The 22886-nt window shown below is 43.6% G+C and overlaps 1 protein-coding gene across 1 annotated transcript in view; it reads left to right on the forward strand.

The window, feature by feature from the left end:
* Positions 1 to 22886, forward strand: part of LOC107303101 (corticotropin-releasing factor receptor 1) — a 79999-nt gene that overhangs the window by 43809 nt on the left and 13304 nt on the right. The window contains exons 4-9 of the mRNA XM_015832296.2: positions 1511 to 1596; positions 9876 to 9982; positions 10082 to 10202; positions 12854 to 13007; positions 14796 to 14856; positions 19580 to 19652. Coding sequence (XP_015687782.2) covers positions 1511 to 1596; positions 9876 to 9982; positions 10082 to 10202; positions 12854 to 13007; positions 14796 to 14856; positions 19580 to 19652 — 602 coding nt within the window. The remainder of the gene's footprint in view (positions 1 to 1510; positions 1597 to 9875; positions 9983 to 10081; positions 10203 to 12853; positions 13008 to 14795; positions 14857 to 19579; positions 19653 to 22886) is intronic.

Genomic DNA, 22886 nt, shown 5'->3' on the forward strand with positions numbered 1-22886 from the left:
GTTGAGCCAGGTACACCTATTCTATATTTGTGCATTTGGTTTTTCTTGCCTAAATGTAAAACCTTACTTTTCTCTACATTGAATTTCATTTTGTTAGATAGGGCCCAGTATTCAAGTCTGTCAAGATCCTTCTGTATCTTGGATCTATCTTCTAGAGCAGGCATGTCAAACTCGCAACGTCACGTGATGTCGCACGACATATCAGAGCTTTTTTGCCATTGCTGGCAATGGGGTGGGCATGGCTCCGGAATGGTGAAACCGGCCCATGAGCCGGCAGTTTGACACCCCTGTTCTAGAGTGTCATCTGCAATTTGATGAGTTCTCCTTCTATTCCCTCATCTAAATCATTGATGAAGATATTGAAGAGTACAGCGCCTAAGACAGAACCTTGAGGTACCCCACTGCATACTTCCCTCCATATAGATTTAGTTCCATTAAGGACTACATGCTGAGTGTGATTGGTCAGCCAGCAATAAATTTGGTGATGCTGGTGATGCATGTGGTGATGTTGTCTAACCCACATTTTTCTATTTTATTAACTAGTGGATTGTGGTCAACTTTATCAAGTGCCTTACTGAAATCCAAGTAAATTATATTCACAGCATTTTGCTGATGCATTAATTTTGTCACTTTGTCAAAGAATGTAATAAGATTATGTATCACAAGAAATTCATATTAAATATAATTTCTACATCCTGAAAAATCTGGGATTTCTTCATTAGCTTTGTGGCCTCTTTTATGCCACATTTTATTATTGGATTTTCATGCTAGAAAGGAATTATGGGATTTATAAATCAATGTATTTGCAGTGTATCAAATTCAGAAGATTGGTATACACAAGCACTCCGTCTTTTATGAGATCATTCAAAGGTCAGAAGAAAACCTGTGAGCAAGAATCAAGAATGGAGCCAATAGTCCTTTCTTGATTCATTCAAATTAATTCGTTCTGTTAACTCACTCTGTTAAATCCAGTTTTGTTTGCTTGGGAATTCTTGTCACTTTTGAAAAGACCATTGATCCTGAGCCATGTTTTCCTGTGTTCCAAAGTTTGTTAAGGAGGATCAAGTAAGATATCATAATTAACTGTATATCTTAAATTAGGGATAGCATTCAAGCCTATGGCAGATATCAAATAAGAATTTGCATTTAAAGTATATAAATAATTCAGCAGTAATCCAAGACCAGACTTTTCCTATAATCTCAACAATAAAAAACCTTTTCTGTTCATGCACATCACATGTGTAGTATTAAATAATATGTTATTAAAACAACAAATGACAATCCAGTTCTGCAAACTTATAAGGTCTTCTGTTGTTGTTATATAAAGAAACCCACGTCTGAACCAAAACTTACAAAAAAGTATTTGCTATAGACCAGTTGATTCGGTTAAGAATGCCAGCGACTGTTTTGCTTGCCTAGTCAGAATATCTCATTTTATAAGACATTCTCTTTCATCATTTGTTTCATGCAATTTGCACCACTCAGTCACCACTGTGCTTTTGTTTTTCAGACAATGTGTACAGAGAATGTTTTGCAAATGGGACCTGGGCAGCCCGTGTGAATTATTCCCAGTGCCAAGAGATCCTCCATGAGGAGGTAAGGACTATTGTTTGATAACCAGATAACAGTGCAGTAATGCACTATAAAGAGGTATATAGGTAGACCTCAGTTCAGCAGCCATAATTGAGCCCAAAATTTCTATTCCTAAGTGAGACAGTTAATAAGTGAGTCTTGCCCCATTTTATGACCTTTCTTGCCACAGTTGCTAAATTAATCACTGCAGTTGTTAAATTAGTAACACAGTTGTTAAGTGAATCTGGCTTCCTCTATTAACTTTGCTTGTTAGAAGGTCACTTGACTCTTGGACACAGCAACTGCTATAAATATGAACCAGTTGCCAAGCATCTGAATTTTGAGCATGTGACCATGGGGATGCCATGACGCTCGTAAGTGTGAAAAACGGTCATAAGTCACTTTTTCAGTGCTGTTGTAACTTTGAATGTTGTAACTAAACAAACTATTGTAAGTTGAGGACTACCAGTATAAGTTTAAGTGCTATTGGTATTATTTGAAGCAAATGACACAGATCTATAATATTCTTTTATTAATACAAATATGGACAGTAGAGTTATACAGATTTCAAAAGTTGTTTGGAAAAATTGCTTTACATCTCATGCCAGCACAGCATTTTGCTGTTTATTAAAGCAGCTACAGCTGGCGAGCTTGGAAAATAAAAGAAGATATTGCTGCTTTAATGAATCAGATCATTAACTGAGGTCTTTAAAGACTTTTAAAGTAGATGCATTGTTTTTCTATTGCATATGGAAGTCTGAAAAAGACAGGCTATTGTTATGAACAGTTGAGATTCTCGGGAGTTTTCAAGGTCCAAAACACTTCATCTGAATCATTTTCAGAATGTAAATAGGTCTTAACAATCAACAGATCAAAGTAATTCATGGTTTCTGTTTATTTAATTAAACAGAAGAGAAAAAGGGAAACTAAAAAAGGTAAAACAACAACAAATGTGTGTTTGTGTGTGTGCTTGAATACAGTACATTTCACATGTAAATGCAGAGAAAAATTTTTACACTAAAAGTTCAATCAAGGATGCACTTGTTCTGTTTAATTAAACAAAGAAGGCAGTATTAGATATTCATATAGGTACATTTGGTAAGATAGTGCAGTGTAGTGGCTAGAATGCTAGACTGGGAGCAGAAAAATATATTTTCAGTTACATCTTATAGTTCTAAGAATTTGTGTTTTTAAATAAAAAATGTAACACGATTTGCAAAATTCTTTTTACATGGAATGGAAATAATTTGAGATTTAAAACAGGTCTGGGATCCCCAACGTAGAGGCTGATACACTATGCTCACAAACATTTCCTACCATGACTATCATCTTCTTTGTCTTTAGAGACTTTTTATTTTTTTAAAAAAAATAATAATTTTAAAGAATAAGTATTCTGCAAAGCAAAAAAAAAAACCCTTGTCTCCAATATTTTCCTTATTTCCAAAAATGCTTCTGAGCCCCAAATGCTCCATAATGTTTCCTAAAACATAATAATGGTGGATAGCTCAAGCATAGTATTTTGTTTGGAAGTGTGCCCACTTATTTAACATAAAAATAGAGATATGGACAGTGTTGTGTTTTCGGTTCGCAAGCAATTGACGAAGACGCATGGTGGAAACAATAGCTCTTTATTCTCCTTCTCCAACTCCAAGCAAAGAGCAAAAGGCATGCAGGCCTTTTATAGGGTCAGGAACCCAGTCAGTGCTAACCAATAGGAACGCAGCGTTTTCGCACCTTGCGCATGCACGCAAGGCTGGCGTCGCTCTGTCAGGTCCCGGGCAGCTTTTACAATGCCCGGGACCATTTGCAACCTTTCTGGGCCTGCTGAGTTTCCTCAACAGGCCCAGGACACAACACCCCTCCCCCCTAGATAGAACACACACAATTCCAATTTTCTTTACAATAATAATAAAAGAAAAGAAAATAATACTCTACTCCATACAACACCCTTCTATAACTAATAGGGTTAGCTAACCAACCACTCTCTAATGTGGGCTTTGCGTGTCTATATATTTTCCCAATGTAGGTTCATCTCCATGACCTAGACTTGTAAGGTCCCTTGTGTTGACAGGAACCTCACATAATTGCCTAGATGCTTAGGAGGGGCCTTAGCCCATTGTGACCTATGCAAGGTTAGGGAGGAGGCCTGGCTTGTCAGCTCACCTGCTCAGCTAGGCAGACTAGGACTTGTACTTAAGGGTGCCTGGCCTACCGGCCCGTCTGATAGGCTCACTAGACCAGGACTTTTATGCACATGTTTTGCAGGTGACCCATGGTGAGGCATACTGGCGAAATTGCCAGAGCTCTTTCCAGGCTCCTTTAGAGTAGCTGGAATTCCCCAACCTTCTGAATTGGCTGAGGATTCCCCAACTACCCTGGATGGCTCCAGGGAACTTAATCCCTCGAGCCTGCGACCAGTCTCGGACATGACCTGCGTTGCAGGAGTGCCCCAATAGTTCCAGTCTCCAGTGGCTGAAGTGCCAGAGTCAGGAGCCGCCTCTATGGCAAACCCCTCCTCAGGTGAATTCCTATTTGGAGCTCTTGCTGATATGCATGACTCCCTGTTCGACGCAATAGCTGAACCATGAGGATGCCCTTGCTCCACCCCTGGGAAATCCCTAGCGTCCTGCGGTAACTCCCAGGAGCAATGAGGCAGGGTCTCCAGATGTTGACCTGAAATGCGATCAGGCTCCTGGGCCCCCTCCCCCCGAGAGCGGAGGCAGGGGTGGAAACATCATGGGACAACCGCCAGTGCAGTTGATCGATGTGACGCCTCAGGACGTGGCCATCTCCCAAGGTTACTTCATATGAGAGAGGTCCAGAGATCTTACAGATGACAGCAGGGACCCAGAGGTGTCCAGGACCATAGTTCCTAGCCCAGACCGGATTGCCCACCTGAAGTCTCCTAGGTGCCCACGGCTGTGACACCTGTGAAGCCACCCGGTCAGGGTGCAGTCTATCCAACTTAGTAATGGGGCAGCGACCCCAGCACAGTTCAGCTGGGCTCTTCCCGGTGGCAGTGCATGGTGTGGTGCAATGTGCAAGAAGGAAATCTGCTAACCTGTGATGCCAGCTGTCGTATGTTAGTCTTTTGAGTGCGTCTTTGGTGGTGTGCACCATTCTCTCTGCTTGCCCGTTAGTGGAAGGATGAAAGGGAGCAGATGTTGCATGCCAGATCAGGTTGGCCTGAAGAAAAGCCTGGAACTCACAAGATGTAAATTGAGGACCATTGTCAGATACAAGCACATCTGGAAGGCCATGGGTAGCAAAAATTCCTCTTAACACCTGGATGGTCCTGACAGTAGTAGTGGCAGAGACAGGTACAACCTCTAGCCACTTGGAGTGGCTATCCACAAGGATAAGGAAGAATTGCCCCTGAAAGGGCCCAGCATAATCTAAATGTACCCGTGACCAAGGGGTGTGCGTCTCCTCCCACCTGTGTACTGGGGCCTGAGGCATTTCAGGCCGTGATTGTTGGCACACTTGGCACCCGTGCACCTGAGCTTCAATAGCTTTATCAAGCCCAGGCCACCAAAGATGACTGTGCGCAAGTGCTTTCATGTGCGCAATTCCTGGATGTCCCTCATGCAGTGAGGACAAGACCCTAGACCTCAGTGAGGCAGGAATAACTACTCTACTCCCCCATAATAGGCACCCATTAAAGGTAGACAGTGCGTTTCTCCTTTGCCAGAAACTTTGAAATGTTGCATCTGGACACGTGTCAGGCCATCCTGACAATACCCATGTCAGCACGTGTGCAAGTGTGTGATCAGTGGCAGTCTCTGCAGCCACGTCCCTTGCATTGAGGGGAGATTCAGGCACTCTTGAATAGAAAGAATATTAATGGCAGGAGCAGGGTCTGGCTCTACCTGTTTCAGAGGTAATCTGCTTAGGCCATCTGCATGGCCCATCTCTTTTCCAGGTTTGTGAACTAAAGTGTAGTCATATGCTGACAGGAAGATGGACCATCTCAGCATACGAGGAGAAATGATATGAGGTGTCTGTTTGTTGGTTGTGAACAACCCCAGCAGAGGCTTATGGTCTGTATAGACTGTGAAGTGGCGGCCATATAAGAAATCATGGAATTTCTTAATGCCAGCCACTATTGCCAAGGCTTCTCTGTCAATCTGAGCATAATTCCACTCTGCAGATGACAGAGTCCTTGAATAATAGGCCACAGGGACCTGTGTCCCATCAGCCTTCAGATGACTAAGTACTGCTCCCACTCCATAAGGAGATGCATTGCATGCGATGCAAACAGACAGTTGCTCATTGAAATGCGCTAAAACAGCATTGGAAGTGAGCAAGGCCTTAACCTCATTGAAACTCCTGTCATGGACTTTAGTCCACTGCCATGGAGCCTGCTTGTCTAAGAGCCTATGTAATGGCTCTGCCACAGCAGCCTTATGTGGGAGAAATGCATGGTAAAAATTCAAGAGTCCCAAGAAGGCTTGCAGCTCACTTTTGGACTTGGGGCTTGGGGCCTGCTGAATAGCTTGCAGTTTGTCTTCAGTAGGGTGAATGCCTTGGGCATCAATCCTGAAACCCAAGAAGTCATTTGAAGTGACTCATATCTTACATTTATCCTGCTTTAACTTAAGGCCTGCTTTGCGAAAATGAAGCAAGACAGCCCTTAATCTCTCTGCTAGATTTTGAGATGACTCCCCAGCAATGAGAACGTCATCAAAATAGGGGCAGACCCCAGGAATACCTCGAAGTGTGCTCTCCATTACACTTTGGAATATGCCAGGGGCTACATTTACCCCAAATTGCAGTCTCTTGACCTTGAAGGCCCCCCCCCCTGTGAGTTACAATAGTCTGGGCCTCTGCAGCTGCCTCATCAACAGGTAACTGTTGATAGGCCTGTGCCAAGTCAAGTTTCGCAAAGATGCGCCCCCCCCTTGAGGGAGGCCAGGATGTGGCTTACAACAGGAACTGGATAAGCGTGCTGTTGCAACGCCTTATTCAGTGTACACTTGTAATCTGCACATATAAGTATTTTCCCATTAGCCTTTAGAGGCGTTACTATGGGGGTTTCCCATGGACTAGAATCCACAGGTTCTAAGATGCCCTGCTGGAACAATTTGTCCAGCTCAGCATCTATTTTACCTTTGAGGGCAAAATGTACCCTTCTAGGCTTAACCCTGATGGGTGTGATAGTTGGGTCTAACCGTAGCGCAATGGGAGGCTCCTTATAGGATCCTAGCTCTGAACTAAACACATCTGCAAACTCCTTGCAGACTTCTACAAGGCTCAACATTTGCAAATGGTGTAGCCCAGTTACCTGGATTCCCAGAGCCTCGAACCAATCGAGTCCAATAAGACTTGTACGTTCACCCCAACTACCACCACATCTAGGAGACCTTCAAAATCCTTATGCTGCACCTTAAGGGTGGCCTCCCCCTTAACACACACCATAGAATTCTGAAAATCTGTATTAGATTTGATGGCCTGAGTTTAACTCGAAGGCCACTACTACTACAAATCCTTTTGAATGTGTTAATTGAAATAATTGAGAGAGCGGACCCAGTGTCCAACTCCATTAATAAGGGAACCCCTTGCAACCTTACGTTAATGGAAAGTTTCTTCTTAAGGGGCTTGTGTGTCCCTGTTCTTAGAATGCTCCTGCGCGATGCGCAGAAACCCACCCTGTGTTGGCTGGGGACCCTGGTACCTTTCTGAAGCAATTCTTCCCAAGGTTGGACCTTCTGGCGACCCAAACAGATGGATGTGATGTGGCCTTGCTTGCCACATGTCCGGCAAATGGTGGAGCGGAACCTGCAATCAGCTCACTTGTAGCGTCCTCCGCACCCGAAGCATTGAAGAGCTGCTGGGGTCTTGTCCGGCCATCCCTTCTGGCTCCTCTCAGCTGGCTGGTGAAGTCTGTCCACCTCCTCTTCAGGATCCGCTTCTGATCCTTCTCTAGCGTCCTCTTGATGGACAGTTGCTGTGTCTGGAGGGTTCCTGGCAAGCCGCAAGGCCTTCACAGCCCTGCCTGCTGCTTCCTCAGCTGCCACCTCTCGTAAGGCATCTTGGAAGGAAACATCTTTTTTTGCAAAAATCCTCTGTTGTAAGTCTCTGCTCCTTAAGCCGCAAATGAAGCGATCTCGCAGCCTCTCTTCCAGATCCTTGAACTCACAAGGCCTGGCCGCTTGCCTTAAGGCAGCAATAAAGTCCGCAGCAGATTCACCCGGCCTCTGGTCTCTCTGCTCGAATGCGTGCCTCCAAGCAATGACGGATAACTTTGGCTGGAAGTGTTCCTTCAGCATCTTTTTCAGATCAGCATATGTTACTGACTTGAGAGGTGCAGGGGCCACCAGCTTTTCTGCGATGTCAAAAGCTTCTTGTCCACAGGCACACAAAAGAGTTGCTGCCTTTAGGCCGTCTTCTCTTATCTGATTTACTCTGAAGTAATTCTCCACCCGTGCTACGTAGGAATTCCATCTCTCTGGGTGGGAGACATCAAAATCATTCAAGCGGCCAATCTTCGACATGGTAAACTTTACGACCTTCACCAATTGCTTCCTCTGCAAACTGATGTTTGGGAAAAGGTCTTTTAGCCGAGCTCACCCCCCAGTGATGCTGTACTGGTGGAATGGGACGCTGATGCAGACGCCATCTTCCCTCGTCAGGACTTCCTGGGTAAGTCCTTCTTCATTTCTTAAGCTTGCAAAGGATCCCATCCTCGTCGCCAGTGTTGTGTTTTCGGTTCGCAAGCAATTGACGAAGACGCATGGTGGAAACAATAGCTCTTTATTCTCCTTCTCCAACTCCAAGCAAAGAGCAAAAGGCACACAGGCCTTTTATAGGGTCAGGAACCCAGTCAGTGCTAACCAATAGGAACGCAGCATTTTCGCACCTTGCGCATGCGCACAAGGCTGGCGCTGCTCTGTCTGGTCCCGGGCAGCTTTTACAATGCCCGGGACCATTTGCAACCTTTCTGGGCCTGCTGAGTTTCCTCAACAGGCTCAGGACACAACAGACAGATAGTTGGAAACATCCTGGCCGCAGAATCTTTAGGATATGACAGGTATCATTTGGGTAACTTAGTACTTTGTAAATGATTGTGTCCATATGGCAACCACATGAGAAGCTTTTTAAGGAGAGGCTTGGCAGCGATGGGATTTTTATTTCAGGCCTTGCCTACACTGAAGTTGGCCTAGGAAATCTTTGGTGGTTTGTCGGTCATTAGGACAAGAACTAGTGGCGAGTGCAAACATTTCCTGGCTTTACAGGTTCTACATGAGGGCAGGAGGTGAAGGAAGGATGCAAGGCTTTTTTTGTTGTGTGGCCATTAACTGGAAAATCCCAGAAGGCTGTTAGTTAATTAGAATTTAACCAAGGTTCCTGGAAACATGATATATCCACTGTAACAATTAAATTTAGCTGTCCTTGGGGGTCTGGATAGAAATCACAGGAGAGGAGGATTAAGTAATTAAATTAGCCAACTGCCCTGTTGTGAGACTGGCATCCACTGTGTGAATTAGCAATTAATGTGGAGAAAAATAGCTGGCCCTTTCAAAAAAAAAAAGATTTTAGCATCTTTGATAGAAGACTGCTGCAAGTAATTCTGTTCCCCCACCTGCACACACCTTCTTTTCCATTTTTGGAAGTCTATTTAGGCCACCTTTCAGAAGGGTGAAACATCACCATGCAGCAATCTGCATTTCTGAAAAATCTCAGAGCACTTTCCTCTTCTTGTCTATGGCTTTTCTTCTGTCACTTCCTAATGCATCTTTCAGCAAAACATTGTTCTCTTTCATTGGTATGATTGCGCATAGGTAATCTTGAAGCTTCTGCTAATCAATTTCACTAGAGCTTGGGAACGATCCAGGAAAAACATCCTTCTTTCAATGATGCATAGTGAAGCTATAGAATTAATTGCCATTGAATGTGTAAGCAAGCAGATAATACTTAGAGGGCAATTGCTAATGCTGCTCCTAGTAAAAGATTGCCTGTAAAATGATTTGGACCATCAGTTGGGTAGCCGAGTCATTACACTGCTGATCTGAGCCTTTGGCAATCAGTATTGGGGTCAGAGGAAGCTTAATAAAAATCTAGCCTTAATTTATATTTTCTACTTTATTCCCACTGATGCTAAATTCTTTAATACAGTAGTTCTTGGAGGTTCCAGATTCAGATCTGGCTCATTTTCTTTGGATCTGAAGCGGGGCCCCAGCAATTTTGAAGTAAAAACTGGTGACCATATTCTAGAATCACCATGTTCTAGAATCATATTCTTGTCTTATTTCCTACACATCCTCTTGATCTCCTAAACAACTCTTATGTCTTTCCTGTTGCAGAAGAGAAGCAAATTGCATTATCACATTGCTGTTGTGATTAACTACCTTGGGCACTGCATTTCTCTGGGGGCATTGCTGGCAGCTTTTATCCTCTTCATGCGACTTCGGTGAGTATGCACGAAGGTGTAGGATCATCAGATGAAAAGATTCTCCCTTGAAACCTGACAGCTGGGATGAGATGGTGAGTGGTTTCTTTTCTCCTGCAGGAGTATCCGATGCCTACGAAATATTATCCACTGGAACCTGATCACTGCTTTCATCTTGCGGAATGCCACATGGTTTGTGGTACAACTCACCATGAATCCAGAAGTGCATGAAAGCAATGTGGTAGGTTCAAGCTGAATTTGACACAAAATTACTTTAAGGTACAGTTTGAGAAATGATAGAACCTTCAGTTTTTTGAGGTCTCGATTACTTAGATCAGTGGTGGCAAACCTATGGCACGGGTGCCAGAGGCAGCACTCGGAGTCCTCTCGTGGGCACACATGCCATTGCCCCAGCCTTGCCTCCCCCTGAGACCCCCTCACCAGCAGCCCCCCTGGAGGGGAGAGTTGCCCCCGAGCATGGCCCATGCAGAGCAGTGCAGCCAAGGACATGGCAGCCAGGCAGCATAGACAAGACTCTGCCCTCACGCCCCATCGTGCACAGTTGATACTGCAGGGTGCGGGCAGAGGGTGTGGCCACCATAGTGCTGCTGGGCAATCTGCGGCGGGCCCTGGAGATAGTGAGTGGCCCTGCGGGCAGGCGGGGTGGAGGTGAAGCAGGGGCGGGGCAGAGGTGGAGCAGGGGTGGGGCCAGTTTTTGGGCACTTGGTCTCTAAAAGGTTCGCTATCACTGACTTAGATTGTTATGAAAATCAAACCTTAAAAAGATCATAAAACTATACTGAAAAGCACTTTAAAGGACTTTAAAGATGCTACAGACAATGAAGCTTCTAATTAGCTTGATGGCAAAGGACGGATTTCTTATGCCAAATTCTAGTTTGAATCCTTGGCATTAGCTGGGAGAAATCTCTGGAGAGACAGAAACAGTGTAGCATAGCTAGCCCAGCAGTTTACTAATAATGCCTATGGTTCACATGCAGCCCTCAGAATGTGTGGAATCAATAGTTATGGTTTCGTTCTTTCTGTTTTGTGTGTGGGGAGGGATCTTAAGCAGGTTAAACTGTTGCATTAATCTTGCAGGAGCTCGATATAAACATTCTACACTTTAGGATCCTGATCTCCTCACCGAAAAATTGGCTCTGGCTGTGCCCATGTTTTGAAGTCTGGGGCATGACGTTCTTCACCACGCCTGGCAGAGCCCATACATAAATGAAAGTTGGATATCTTTGGCTTAATTCATTACAGGCTGGCTGCCTATTTTTATTTTTAAAGGCACACTTTGATAGATTGCTATGACAACATAAATGGTTGAATCAGGCAGGTTAATCTCTATACGGGGATAAGGAACCTATGGCTTTTCTGAATTTGACAGGTTGCACTTCCCTGTGTACATGATCGTTGACCTAACCTTGATGGACCTTGACGGAAGATAAAGTCAAAGAATAAATGGAGGGCTATATGTCCCTACTCCTGTTTTGTATGTTTCAGTAAGGAACCTGAGAATCATACATCAACCATCAATAATGGCCCAATCTTCTGCTGTAAATACCAGTGTTTGGTAGAGTTAAAAAAGCCAATATGGTAGTTGTGGTAGCAATCAAGACTGTTGTGGCAGTGCAGTCAAGACAGTCTTGTTGACATTTTTTTTCCTGTTCCCCTGCAAACACTACTGGCTGTCAAACTCTTAAAATTGCACTACAGTAAACATAGGGAACATGATTATTATTTTTTTTACAAATTTCAGAACATGCTGTTTGTAGGAATCTACCTAATTTTTCCTGCAAATGACTAAGAAATATATGAAGATTTTTTTCCTATTTTTAGACCCACTTAATTTTCCTACCTTTTGCCTTCTAAGATAAGCCAACACTTTATTTTAGATATTAGTACTGTTTCCCCCCATGCTTAAAACCTCACCATTTTAAATGCAGCCTGTCTTCACTCTTGGCCTGTAATTTTTGGCCAGATAATATAACTCCTTCTTATGTAGCACTGCACTCCTTTTAAATGATTGGCTCATTCATCTGAGGTTGCTGTTTCCTAGACATGACATTCTACTCAGCAATTTCTGTGGCTTACAGTAATCTTGTTACAAAACAAATTTTAGGAAAGTTGCACAATTTAAACTGTAAAAAAGCAACTCCAGCATATTAAATTTCTAGGCATATTACTGAAGATAAGCAGAATGATTGGCACCGGACAAATATAAATCTGTCAAAATTTTTATACAGAAAAATAGAATAATAAAAATAAAACTAGAATAATAAGTTGTATTATTAGTGTTTTAATGCCTGATCTCAAAGTAACAAAAAAAGAGGAGAAAGAAATGATTTTTTTTATTGTAAATGCTGGCAATTTTAACTTGGTATCTCTTTATTAGTCTGATTGGCAAAATACTGTAAGAGATGCTTTCCAAAACTGTTTAATACTGTGATTTAGTCAAATTTTTGCTAGTTTGGAGCATTAAGAAAGAACTATAATTAGAAACAAAGTAGATAGGGCTTTTTATGCCCAACATAAGCTTTCTTAATGTACTGCATTTTAGATAAGATATCCCACAATACCATGAAAATGATTGTTCAGCATAAGGAGAACATTCAATGAATTTCAACTATCGGCAGGGTTGATTATGGATAGACTTTGGTTAGATTATTCGTAAATTAAAGAAAATATGGCGCACTCCCTTCTCCAATAACAACTCTACTAGTTAGATTGAGCTGAGATACAGTGACTAGCTTGGTTGTCCCATGGACATTCATGGGTACTGGTGACCTTGATCCTTTACCACACCTTAAGCATAATGATTCTTAACTGCCTAATCAGAAGCATCCTAGAACTCCCATTAATGAATTCTGCTTGTCCTTCACACTGTAGCCATGGTGCCGTCTGGTCACAGCTGCCTACAACTATTTCCATGTCACTAACTTCTTCTGGATGTTCGGTGAGGGATGCTATCTGCACACTGCTATTGTTCTCACCTATTCAACAGACAAGCTGCGAAAGTGGATGTTCATCTGTCTTGGCTGGTGTGAGTGGCGAGGAGAAGGGTGGGAGAGGGTTGGTGCATCCGAGTAAGTTTGCTCGATGATGGGAGGCCTCTGCTGAAAAGAATTCCCTCAATGTATCCAATTGGCACAGATAGGAAGAGAACTCAACCTATCTGGCGATATCTGCTAGAACAAAGAAATATACAGGGGCATCACCATGTTATTTTTTAATTTAATCATACTTGAACTGGCATAAAAGTTGGAGGAGGGGAGGATATTCTGGAAAGCACCAACTGGGGGAAGGTGTTATAATCGTTATCACTCTTAATCACCCCTTTTGATTCAGGGGTGTCCCGAGACATTTCATGGCCTGATGTGAAGAGTAACTCTTCTGAAATAATCTGCTGCTGCCTCTTAATACCCACCATCCAGCATCCAAAACATGGTTCTGTTTGCGTAGTAGAACTTTACACACCCTACAGAATGCTTCATCTTTATTACTACTGGTATACAAATTCTGGATCCAACTTTGCCACTGCAAAAATTCAGAAATAATCTATCATATTACTTTTATTGCTGATACTGAGAAATAGAAAGAGATTCTGTGGTTGAATCATGATAATATATTGATATCCAAATGGTCTTGATCCTACTATCCTGCAGACCCTTGGGTGATACGCGAGTGTTCTAGACTTTGTAATGGGAGCCCTTGTTTCCTGGGTACAGTTGTTTTATTGTTGTGGTTTTTGCTTCTATTTGGATGCTTTTAATACTTCTGTAAGCCGCTTCAAGTGGCAAGCTGACAGCTTTATAAATTGAAGAAATAAAGCAATAAATAAATTATAAGTCCCTATTGAAATGAAGTACAACAGCTTTTTAAATGTTCAAGGAACTGCTTTGGTAACAAAATATGAATGTAAACTCAGAATCATAAATTAATCTTTGTAGTTGCCAAAAGTCAACACTAACATCACCAAGAGTCAATACTGACTTGATGGCACACAATCAATTTGCACAGATTCAGTGTATTCAGAACACCCACAAAACTGCCCCAGAACCATCTAGACCAGAGGACTCCAACCTTACTGGGCTCGCGGCCCGGAGGGAAGGAGAGCAGCTTCCAAATTGGTGCATGCATGTGCATGCACGCAAACAGGGCCACACGCACTGACACGGCACTAGCAGCCCCATTCATGCATATGGCATGTGCTGGTGCCGTGCACATGTGCAAATGGCCAGGCACCCCCACAGCGGCTAGCAGGCCATTTGTGCATGCACAAATGGGCTGCACACCTTGCCTGGTGCTAGCATTTGCGCATGTGCAAATGGGCCATGCACACCCAGCCAGCAATAGTGGCCCCGTTCATGCCCATATGCATGTGCAAATGGGGCCGTGGGTGCTAGCGTAAGTGGGGGGCATGCATGAGTGGGGGGCAGCTATTTCTGTGGTCCACTGGCCAAGAACCCGCAGCCCGGTCCCGGGCTGCATCCCAAAGGTTGGGTACCCCTGATCTAGACCAGTCTTATCATTGGGCAAAGAAAGCAAGAAGTCCTTTTTCATGCTATGAAAAAGAAACAAGCTTACTGTTCAGGTGGGGGAAATATACCACCATAAGTGCTACAGTAATTTTACTGGCTTCTGGCAGAACACATCTTGTGTTGGATCGGGTTTCCATATGCTGCTTCAGCCATGGGAGCAAAATGTCCAGGTTCAGGAAATAATGATATTTCTAGTTGTTCGTGTGGATAGAACTGGATCCTCTCATGTTCAGCCTGTTGTTGGATCTTGTGTTGATGTTATCACTAAAACCTATTTGTTCCATTCACAGGCATCCCTTTCCCCATCATTGTTGCCTGGGCCATTGGAAAACTCTACTATGACAACGAGAAGTAAGTCAATCCCACTTCCACTTTTCTGCTACTATGGTAATGACTTCCAAATCAAGCTTGTGTTGCCATACAGTGGGTGGGTGCCCTGCTGGCACCCAAGAAGCATGAATCACTTTGCAATCAAGAACGGTCTGAAATTATTTCAGAAGGTTAGGTAGGAGGGGAAAGTAGTCCTACTTACAGGCCTCACCTTATTCAATGTGGTTACCTCTTTTCTCCCACTTCTTTCTCGATGCATGAATCTGACCAAAGCAATTGGTCTATGCAAAATATAGTTTTTCCATTTTCAGATTGTCTGCAAATCAGAAGTTGCCTTGGATTGCAATGTCCAAGTAGAACGTTAGTTACTGAGGACAGAGCGTGTTTATAAATATATTAGAATGTATATGGTGCCTTTCCTCCAAGAGATGATGGTAGCTTACATGGAGTTGAGTTCTCCCATCATTTCTTCCATACAGGAACAACCCTGTGAGGTAGGCTGAGCTGACAGCAAGTTACTGCAATTTATCTAGTGAGTGTTCATGCATAAGAGTGGATTTGAATTTGATTGCCCTGGTTATAGTGCAATGTCTTAATGATTATACCACACCAGCTTCTGTTAAAAGAATTGTAATTGGTTTACAGTTAATCAGTTAAAAATACAGCATACAAAATAAAACAACAAACAGAACATTAAAACAATGCAAAGTAAATGCAGCATCAGAAACATTTAAGGAATTCCTTTTTCAAGTTGGTTAGAAAGAGGAATTTCCACAATGTGATTATTATGTTCAGATGTTGCAGGGAATATAACCTCTACTTGAAAAGATACCTTGCTCTAATAAAGCTATTTCATAGGTCTTTCTTGTTGCTACATTGAAGAAGCAGGATATGAAAAGCACTGATGTTTTTGAACTCTGATGTTGAAGAAGACTTTTGAGAATACCATGGACAGCCAAGAAAATAAACAAATGGATTGTGAAGAAATCAACCCAGGGTTTTCACTCAAGTCATGATTTAGGCTCAATTTACTATACATTTGGACACATCGCACAAAATTCTACAGTAGTTCTCATGGAAAAGTTGAAGATAACCAATATCAAGGTGGATGGACTAATGTACAGACAATAGGTGTATCAATGGAAGACCTGAAGAAATATATTATTAACAGATTATCCTGTAGAAAAACTCTCAGTGTAGTTGCTATGAGTTGATATTGACTTGATGGCACATAATAAATCGTTGCTACTTCTCACCCCAATCCATCTCACAGGTTTGCTGTGTAAATAAAGAATTATGTATCATAATATTGTTGTTCATCCATCGATTTCGATGAAGACCTTGACATCTTATGGATTATGGGCCATCAACGGTGTGTCCGTAGATGGCTGATAAGACCGATGTTAGCACGGAATGTTCTGCCACATACTGAACAGAGAAATGTGGACACTGTTGCTTCAGCATTTGCAGCTCTGGCTTTACGGAGTGCTCGCTTCTCTTGTGCCAAGATTGTCCTTCTGTGTTCATATGTCTGGCAACCCTGGTAAACCAGGGTATGCCATGTCGGTCGATCATGCGCCAAAAATTCCCAAGAGATGGTGTCGATATCCAGGGACTTGAGAGATGCTTTCAGCGTGTCTTTGTATCGCTTCTTTTGTCCCCCGTGCGATCGCTTTTCTTGAGACAGCTCACCATAGAAGAGCTGTTTAGGGATGCGATGGTCTGGCATCCTTACAATGTGGCCTGCCCAGCGCATCTGGGCTTTCATCAACAGAGTGTAAACTGATGATAGGCCTGCTCTGGAGAGGACATCTGTATCTGGTATCTTATCCTGCCACCGGATCCTCAGAATTCTGCGAAGGCAAGTCATGTGGAAGTAATTCAGTTGCCTAACGTGCCTCCTGTACACTGTCCAGGTCTCACTAGCATACATCAGGGTAGTTAGCACTGCTGCCTGGTAAACTTTAAGCTTAGTAGCAAGGCTTATTCCACGGCAGTCCCACACGTTAGTCCGCAGTCTGCCAAATGCAGAACTTGCCTTGTATCATAATATACAACATATATTAAGTCACTAATATTTTCTCCACTTCCTTCAGCTTTCAGATACATAACACAGCTGTAACTCTGCCTGTTTTGTTCCTCAGAGATATAAATGTCACAAATACTTGATACAAATAAGGTATTTGATTCTTCTAGTACTCTTTAGTACTTTACCTCTTTTAATATGGCAGTAGAGGAGAAATAGCAACATCTGTGGCATAAGTCATTTGGAAGAATAGGAAATCTACTCTCCAGATCTTTAGGACTGCATCTCTTATCACCTTCAACCTGCATGTTGATGGTAGGGGATTATAGATGTTGCAGTACAGATTTTCTAAAGATACCTGATTTCTTGCCTCTGGGGTCACTCATGTGCTTTGGCTCAAATATGTAGTTCCTTACCAATCCAAATTAGGGAAAATAATTTCATAAATCTGCATTTACTGTAGTAAAGCAAGATTCTAGTCCCATTAAAACAAATAAGCTTGAAACACTGTATTGTATTTTCCTGGTACAGGCAAGGAAGGGTCAATCTTTTCTTCACCTCAAATATCATGGCGTAAATCTAACTTCTTTTTTCCCCCTTCACTGTTAATTATACACCCTGCTGCTGCTTTTAAAAAACCTATAAGGATCTAAGCCTGGAGCTTCAATATCCCAATCTAATTCAGCCTTTATTATTAGGGCTCGCTCAGTTGGTCAAGTTTCAAGGTGCTGTGAGGTTCTTTGTGACTGTGTCTAACAAAAGTGGAATGGTTAATGAAAACCGAACACATTTTGGAAGAAAAAAAAAGTATACCATTCAGACACAGAGTAGAATTCAGCCAGAAAGGGAGTAACAGACCAGACAGACCAAGTACCTCTAATGAAACCCCAAAAGGGGAGACTCCGTTTAAACAACATTCTAATTTAACAAGAGCAGATGAGGTGTTTTCCCTGCGCCCTCAGGCCTCCATTCCCAAGGATTTGATAGTGGCAGACTTAGCAGCCTCCTGGCAAGCCTATTCCATAGTAATTAATCAAGCAGACAAACAGGATTGATTTCAGCCTGCCACCTTTTACCTTAATTGCCAGCCCTGGTTTTCATTTCCATGCTAAGTTCTAACTGAGGTCATAGCTGAAACCAGGTTACAGTCTTGTAATCAGGTAGGAGCTGCTTAAAAAGCACTCCTCATTTTTGGATAAAAGGTATGCCACTTTCTCTGCAACAGCACAGCAGATGCAGACATGGGCATTTTGAAGACACTGGCTAGCAAACTTTATCTGTTTGAGTGGTTGAGAAACTGCAGGAATAAAGGACCTGATAAGAATTGGAGGACATGGGAAAAGATGAGTTAATATTGCTCCGCCTCCTCCATACTACAGTCCAAAGAAAAAAACACAGACATTGGGAGCTAAAACCACCTTAACCCATATTTAATGATATGATTTTGACCTCAGCAGGATTTATTGGAAGTTTTGCTTATCAAAATAGGGTGGATGGTTCTATTAACCTTTTCAGTAAGAATAACCTACTCCCAGTGAAAGTAAAATGGGACAGTGTAGAATATTATACATTGGTTAGGTACCAGTGGATACCTCTCTTAGTGCTGCTATGTCCATGCCAAACAAACATCTTTATTTAGCAGAAAGTCTCTTGGTCCCATAAAGCATTCTTAGAAAATAGAAATAATACAAAAGTTTTTTGGGAAGCCTTGACATGGAGAATGAAAGTACTATTTGGAATCTTCTCTAGTTTATTTTCTGGTGCATGAGTGCTTTTTGACTGGTTACATCTCATCTCCCAGAAGGTAAACCAGAAATTGATCTCTACTTGATCACATCATCTCAGTATTTCAAATGTCCTTATTGGCTAATGGTGTACTTTATGCTCAGCAGATATTATTTTTCTTGCTGTGTACTTTACAACATGTACTTTACAATGATACAGGATGTTTTCCTGTGATTTGAAAGAGATTTAGTGGGGGAGAAGCTGCCATGCTTGAAAGGTCCAGCAGTTGGAAGTGCTTAGCTTTTAATCAAATGATTAAAGAAATATTTTATCACACATAAATATTCTGGACTATTGTAATAGCAGTGAATTTATTGGTAAGCCAGTGTCTACTGATAAATATAAAATATAAGGTAGATTTTTTTTCCTTCTTAATTTACATTTTTTTATTTGTTTTTTTATTTTACCTTGCTTATCTCAAGGCAGTGAATAGACTGTATCTTTAATTTTTCTAAAGGTTTTTTTTTTGAAGATTAAATATTGTTTTGTTACAAAAATAAAGTTATTAATTTTTTAAAAAAATATTCTGGACTATATTCTACATTCTCTCCTAGAGCAAATTATGGCTTTGGAGTAGGGCTGGCAGTATACTATGAATTAATCAAAAGTTATTTTTCTTTGCCTTGCTCTTCTGGAGAGGGGCTAATTGCTGAACCTCAAAAGGCAGGCAGCATCCAAAGAGAAAGGTTATCTTTTTAATGCTATTGGACAGATTGTAAGTATTATTTCACATAGCTGGATTTGGGTCTTGAACTCTAGCTCTGCTTCAGGTATATTTAAAGTATTATCTCAATACTTTTAGAACTTGGCAACTTTAACATGTGTGCACTTCAATTCCCAGAACCGTCCACCTGAATTCTGAAAATTGGAGTCCACATATCTTAAAAGTGCCAAGCTTGAAAAACACTGTTTTATCTGTGTTTTAATTTGCAGGTGCTGGTTTGGAAAGCGCACAGGAATTTACACTGATTACATCTATCAAGGTCCAATGATATTGGTGCTGTTGGTAAGAGTGGAAGCCCCCTCCTGTACAATGCCAAGAATTTCCTTAGGGTAACCAGAGGCAAAAGAAAAGAGCATTTCCAATACAGTAATTATGAATGAAAGAAAGAGATCTGGCAGGTAGCCCTCGAGTTACGAATATAATGGAGCCTGCCAATTACATTCATAATCTGAGAATTCATAGGAGTGAATGGCGTAACTTGAACGCCATCACTCCCTGCTTTCGCCCATGCATTCGCTAGTCAAATGTGACTGTCGTTAAGTGCACATGAGGTATCTCAGGGTGGGGAAGGCCATAGGGGGGGCCTTGTGCAGGGACAGGTCCACTGTGTCCAGTCACCAAAGGCTTCCCCCCACACCATTAAGAGACTGCATGCTCCTGTAGCGCTACCTCCTCAGAGGCCGCCAATGCCCAGGCCCTCCCAGCCACGTCCCCCCTTGTCCAGCCTTGCGGTAATGTTCTTTAGAGATCGATGAGGTGTCTTACAACTGGAACTCACGCAGCATTAATGGGTGGCAGGCTCTTCTTGTTGAAGCAGGACTTTCGGGCACGAACTTAACCGGTCACAATGGTTGATGCCCTGAAGATGTATATAACAGCTCAGGGCTGCTTTAGCAGCAGGAGTAACAGGCCCCTGAGCAATCGTTCAGAGTCTGATGAAATGGGGGGGGGTAAACCCCGGTTCCAGATGGTAATAATAACAATGACGGCCAGTATGTTATGGCAATGGCTCATCCCCCAGGGCAACTCCCCCCACAATGTCCCAGCACCTATGCCAGCAGCGATGGCCCCAGTCCAGATGCCTCCAAAGTCCACAGCAACAGTTGGCACCACCAGTCTCTCTCCTCCTGGTGCTTTTTCTCTAGGATTCTTCTTCAGGTTTCAGGATTCAAAACCACCCCCCTCCCTTACTCTTTATTATTAAAATCCGAGGCTAGAAACCCCAGCCAACTCCCTTACTTCACACTCTCGCTTGCCTCCGTCTCAGATATCCTCCCACGGAGGAAGCAATAAAACTTCACTCTATCTAGCCTCTATTTAAAATACCTGTGGTAGAAAAATAAAATAAGCTTCCAGACCTTCTCTTCTCAACTCCAACCAACCCGGCCTTCCCCTTTTCTTCCCTTTTCTATCCTTCCTCCTTCCACTCACGCCAGCCACACCCAAAGCCAACTGCAGCTGTCCCAATCTTTCCCTTCCCAGTCAAGCTCCTGCAAGCACTCTCAGGCAGTCCCCGCTACACTCCTCTTTCCAATCCTTGGGCCTTTCCACCCCACCTGTCACTGACCGCTAATTTACCTTTTGTTAAGTCCTGGGAATAATGGCGCTTGAGACGATTCATCTCTAACAAGTCTTTATTGTTTGCTCCACTCTCGAACAACCAGAGCAGAGGCACGCAGGCCTCTATTTATACCCTCTGATCCCCGGGCAAGTTCAACCAATCATGAGGCGGGCTTTTCCCGCCTTGCGCATGCGCACAAGGCCGGCACCGCTCAGTCTGGTCCCGGGCAGCTTCTGCAAATGCCCGGGACTCTTGCAACGTCCCGAGCCTGCATCTTGCAGGCTCAGGACACAACACCCCTTTCCCCTGGATGAAATAAGATTGCGCCCACATGGACGCCATCCTATAGATGGTAATACAATTAAATAATGAAATAAAGTTACTGTTACATATTCCACACCCTGACAAGGAAACTTGGTCTAGGTCACTGAGGGGGGCTGGAACAAAATGAATTTATGTTGGGCGGTCATGGAAGTCAGTCGAGAGCGATACATGGACAAGTGGAATGCATTAGCCGATCCATAAACCCTCCCGGAGAACGGGACTCACTGGAAGAGTGACCTGGAGAGTTTGTATTGTTATCCCCGTTGCTGCTTGCTCTAGGTGAAGTGCTCTGTGAATGACCAGTGACTTCAGCTTGGCTTTCCAGCCCATCTCCTGTACTTGAGCAGTCCGGGCCCTGTTGGTCGTTAAACCTGGTTGACCAGCCCTCAATGGAGTTATCTAACCCCTGTGAGTTCATTCCCGTGTTCCCTGAAGGAATGTAGAATTCCTGGCTCGTTTCTGTAGTGCTAGGGATTACGGATGCCTCCCTGTTAGCCCTGATGCGTGAGGACAACCTCCTCTGAGCCCTTTCAGCATGGGGCGTGTTCCCCCTTTGTATTGCCTGCTCTCTTGCATGTTGTGAGTTGTGAGTATGCTCCCATGTATTCTCCGTGTCTGGAGTATTGTTTGATAGGGGTGGATAATTAGTCTGCCACCGGTGGGACTCCCAGGCTGGAGTGTGTGTGGGGGTGTCTATGTACTCCCTTTCCCACGAACTGCTACCAGAAGCACCTATGGAAGTTGGGTGTTGCGTACCCGTTTCCCTTCCCACAGCCAACGTAGGCTGTTGATTTTGAATCCCAGAATGCATTTCCCATTCCTCCTCCCCCCCAGAGAAGACTGAGCGTCCCGCCTCACACGTAATTGATCGATGTGGCGGTGAAGCACACGGCCGTCTGGCAGGGACACCTCGTAAGACAGAGGCCCCGAGACTTTACAGACCACAGCCGGTACCCAAAGGTGGCCAGGCCCGTAATTCCTTGCCCAGACAGGATCACCTTCACGAAGGACCCGTGGTGGGTGTGGCTGAGACACCTGAGCAGCTACACGTTCCGGATGCAGCCTGTCCAATTTAGTCATGAGCCGACGACCCCAGCGGAGTTCGGCCGGGCACTTACCCGTGGCAGTGCACGGAGTGGTACGTTGTGCCAAAAGAAAGTCAGCCAACCTGTGATGCCAGTTGCCGTAGGTCAGCTTCTTGAGGGCGTCCTTGGTGACGCGGACCATCCGTTCAGCCAGACCGTTGGTGGAAGGATGGAAAGGAGCTGAAGCAGCATGGCGGATCATGTTGGTCCTAAGAAATCCCTGAAACTCAGTAGAAGTAAATTGAGGACCGTTATCCGACACTAGCACATCTGGCAACCCGTGTGCAGCAAAAATGTTCCTCAGCACCTGGATAGTCTTGGCGGCTGTGGTAGAAGACACAGGCACTACCTCCAGCCATTTGGAATGGCTATCAACGACAACCAGGAAGAATTGACCCTGAAAGGGCCCAGCATAATCTACATGTATTCTAGACCATGGAGTGTGTGTTTCCTCCCACCTGTGTACAGGGGCCTGGGGCATTTCAGGTCTGGACTGTTGGCAGGTATGACATCCATGTACTTGGGACTCGATGGCCCGGTCAATGC

Source organism: Protobothrops mucrosquamatus, unplaced genomic scaffold, assembly GCF_001527695.2.
Source record: "Protobothrops mucrosquamatus isolate PMUCROS unplaced genomic scaffold, P.Mucros_1.0 scaffold1, whole genome shotgun sequence".
NCBI classification, from domain to species: Eukaryota; Metazoa; Chordata; class Lepidosauria; order Squamata; family Viperidae; genus Protobothrops; species Protobothrops mucrosquamatus.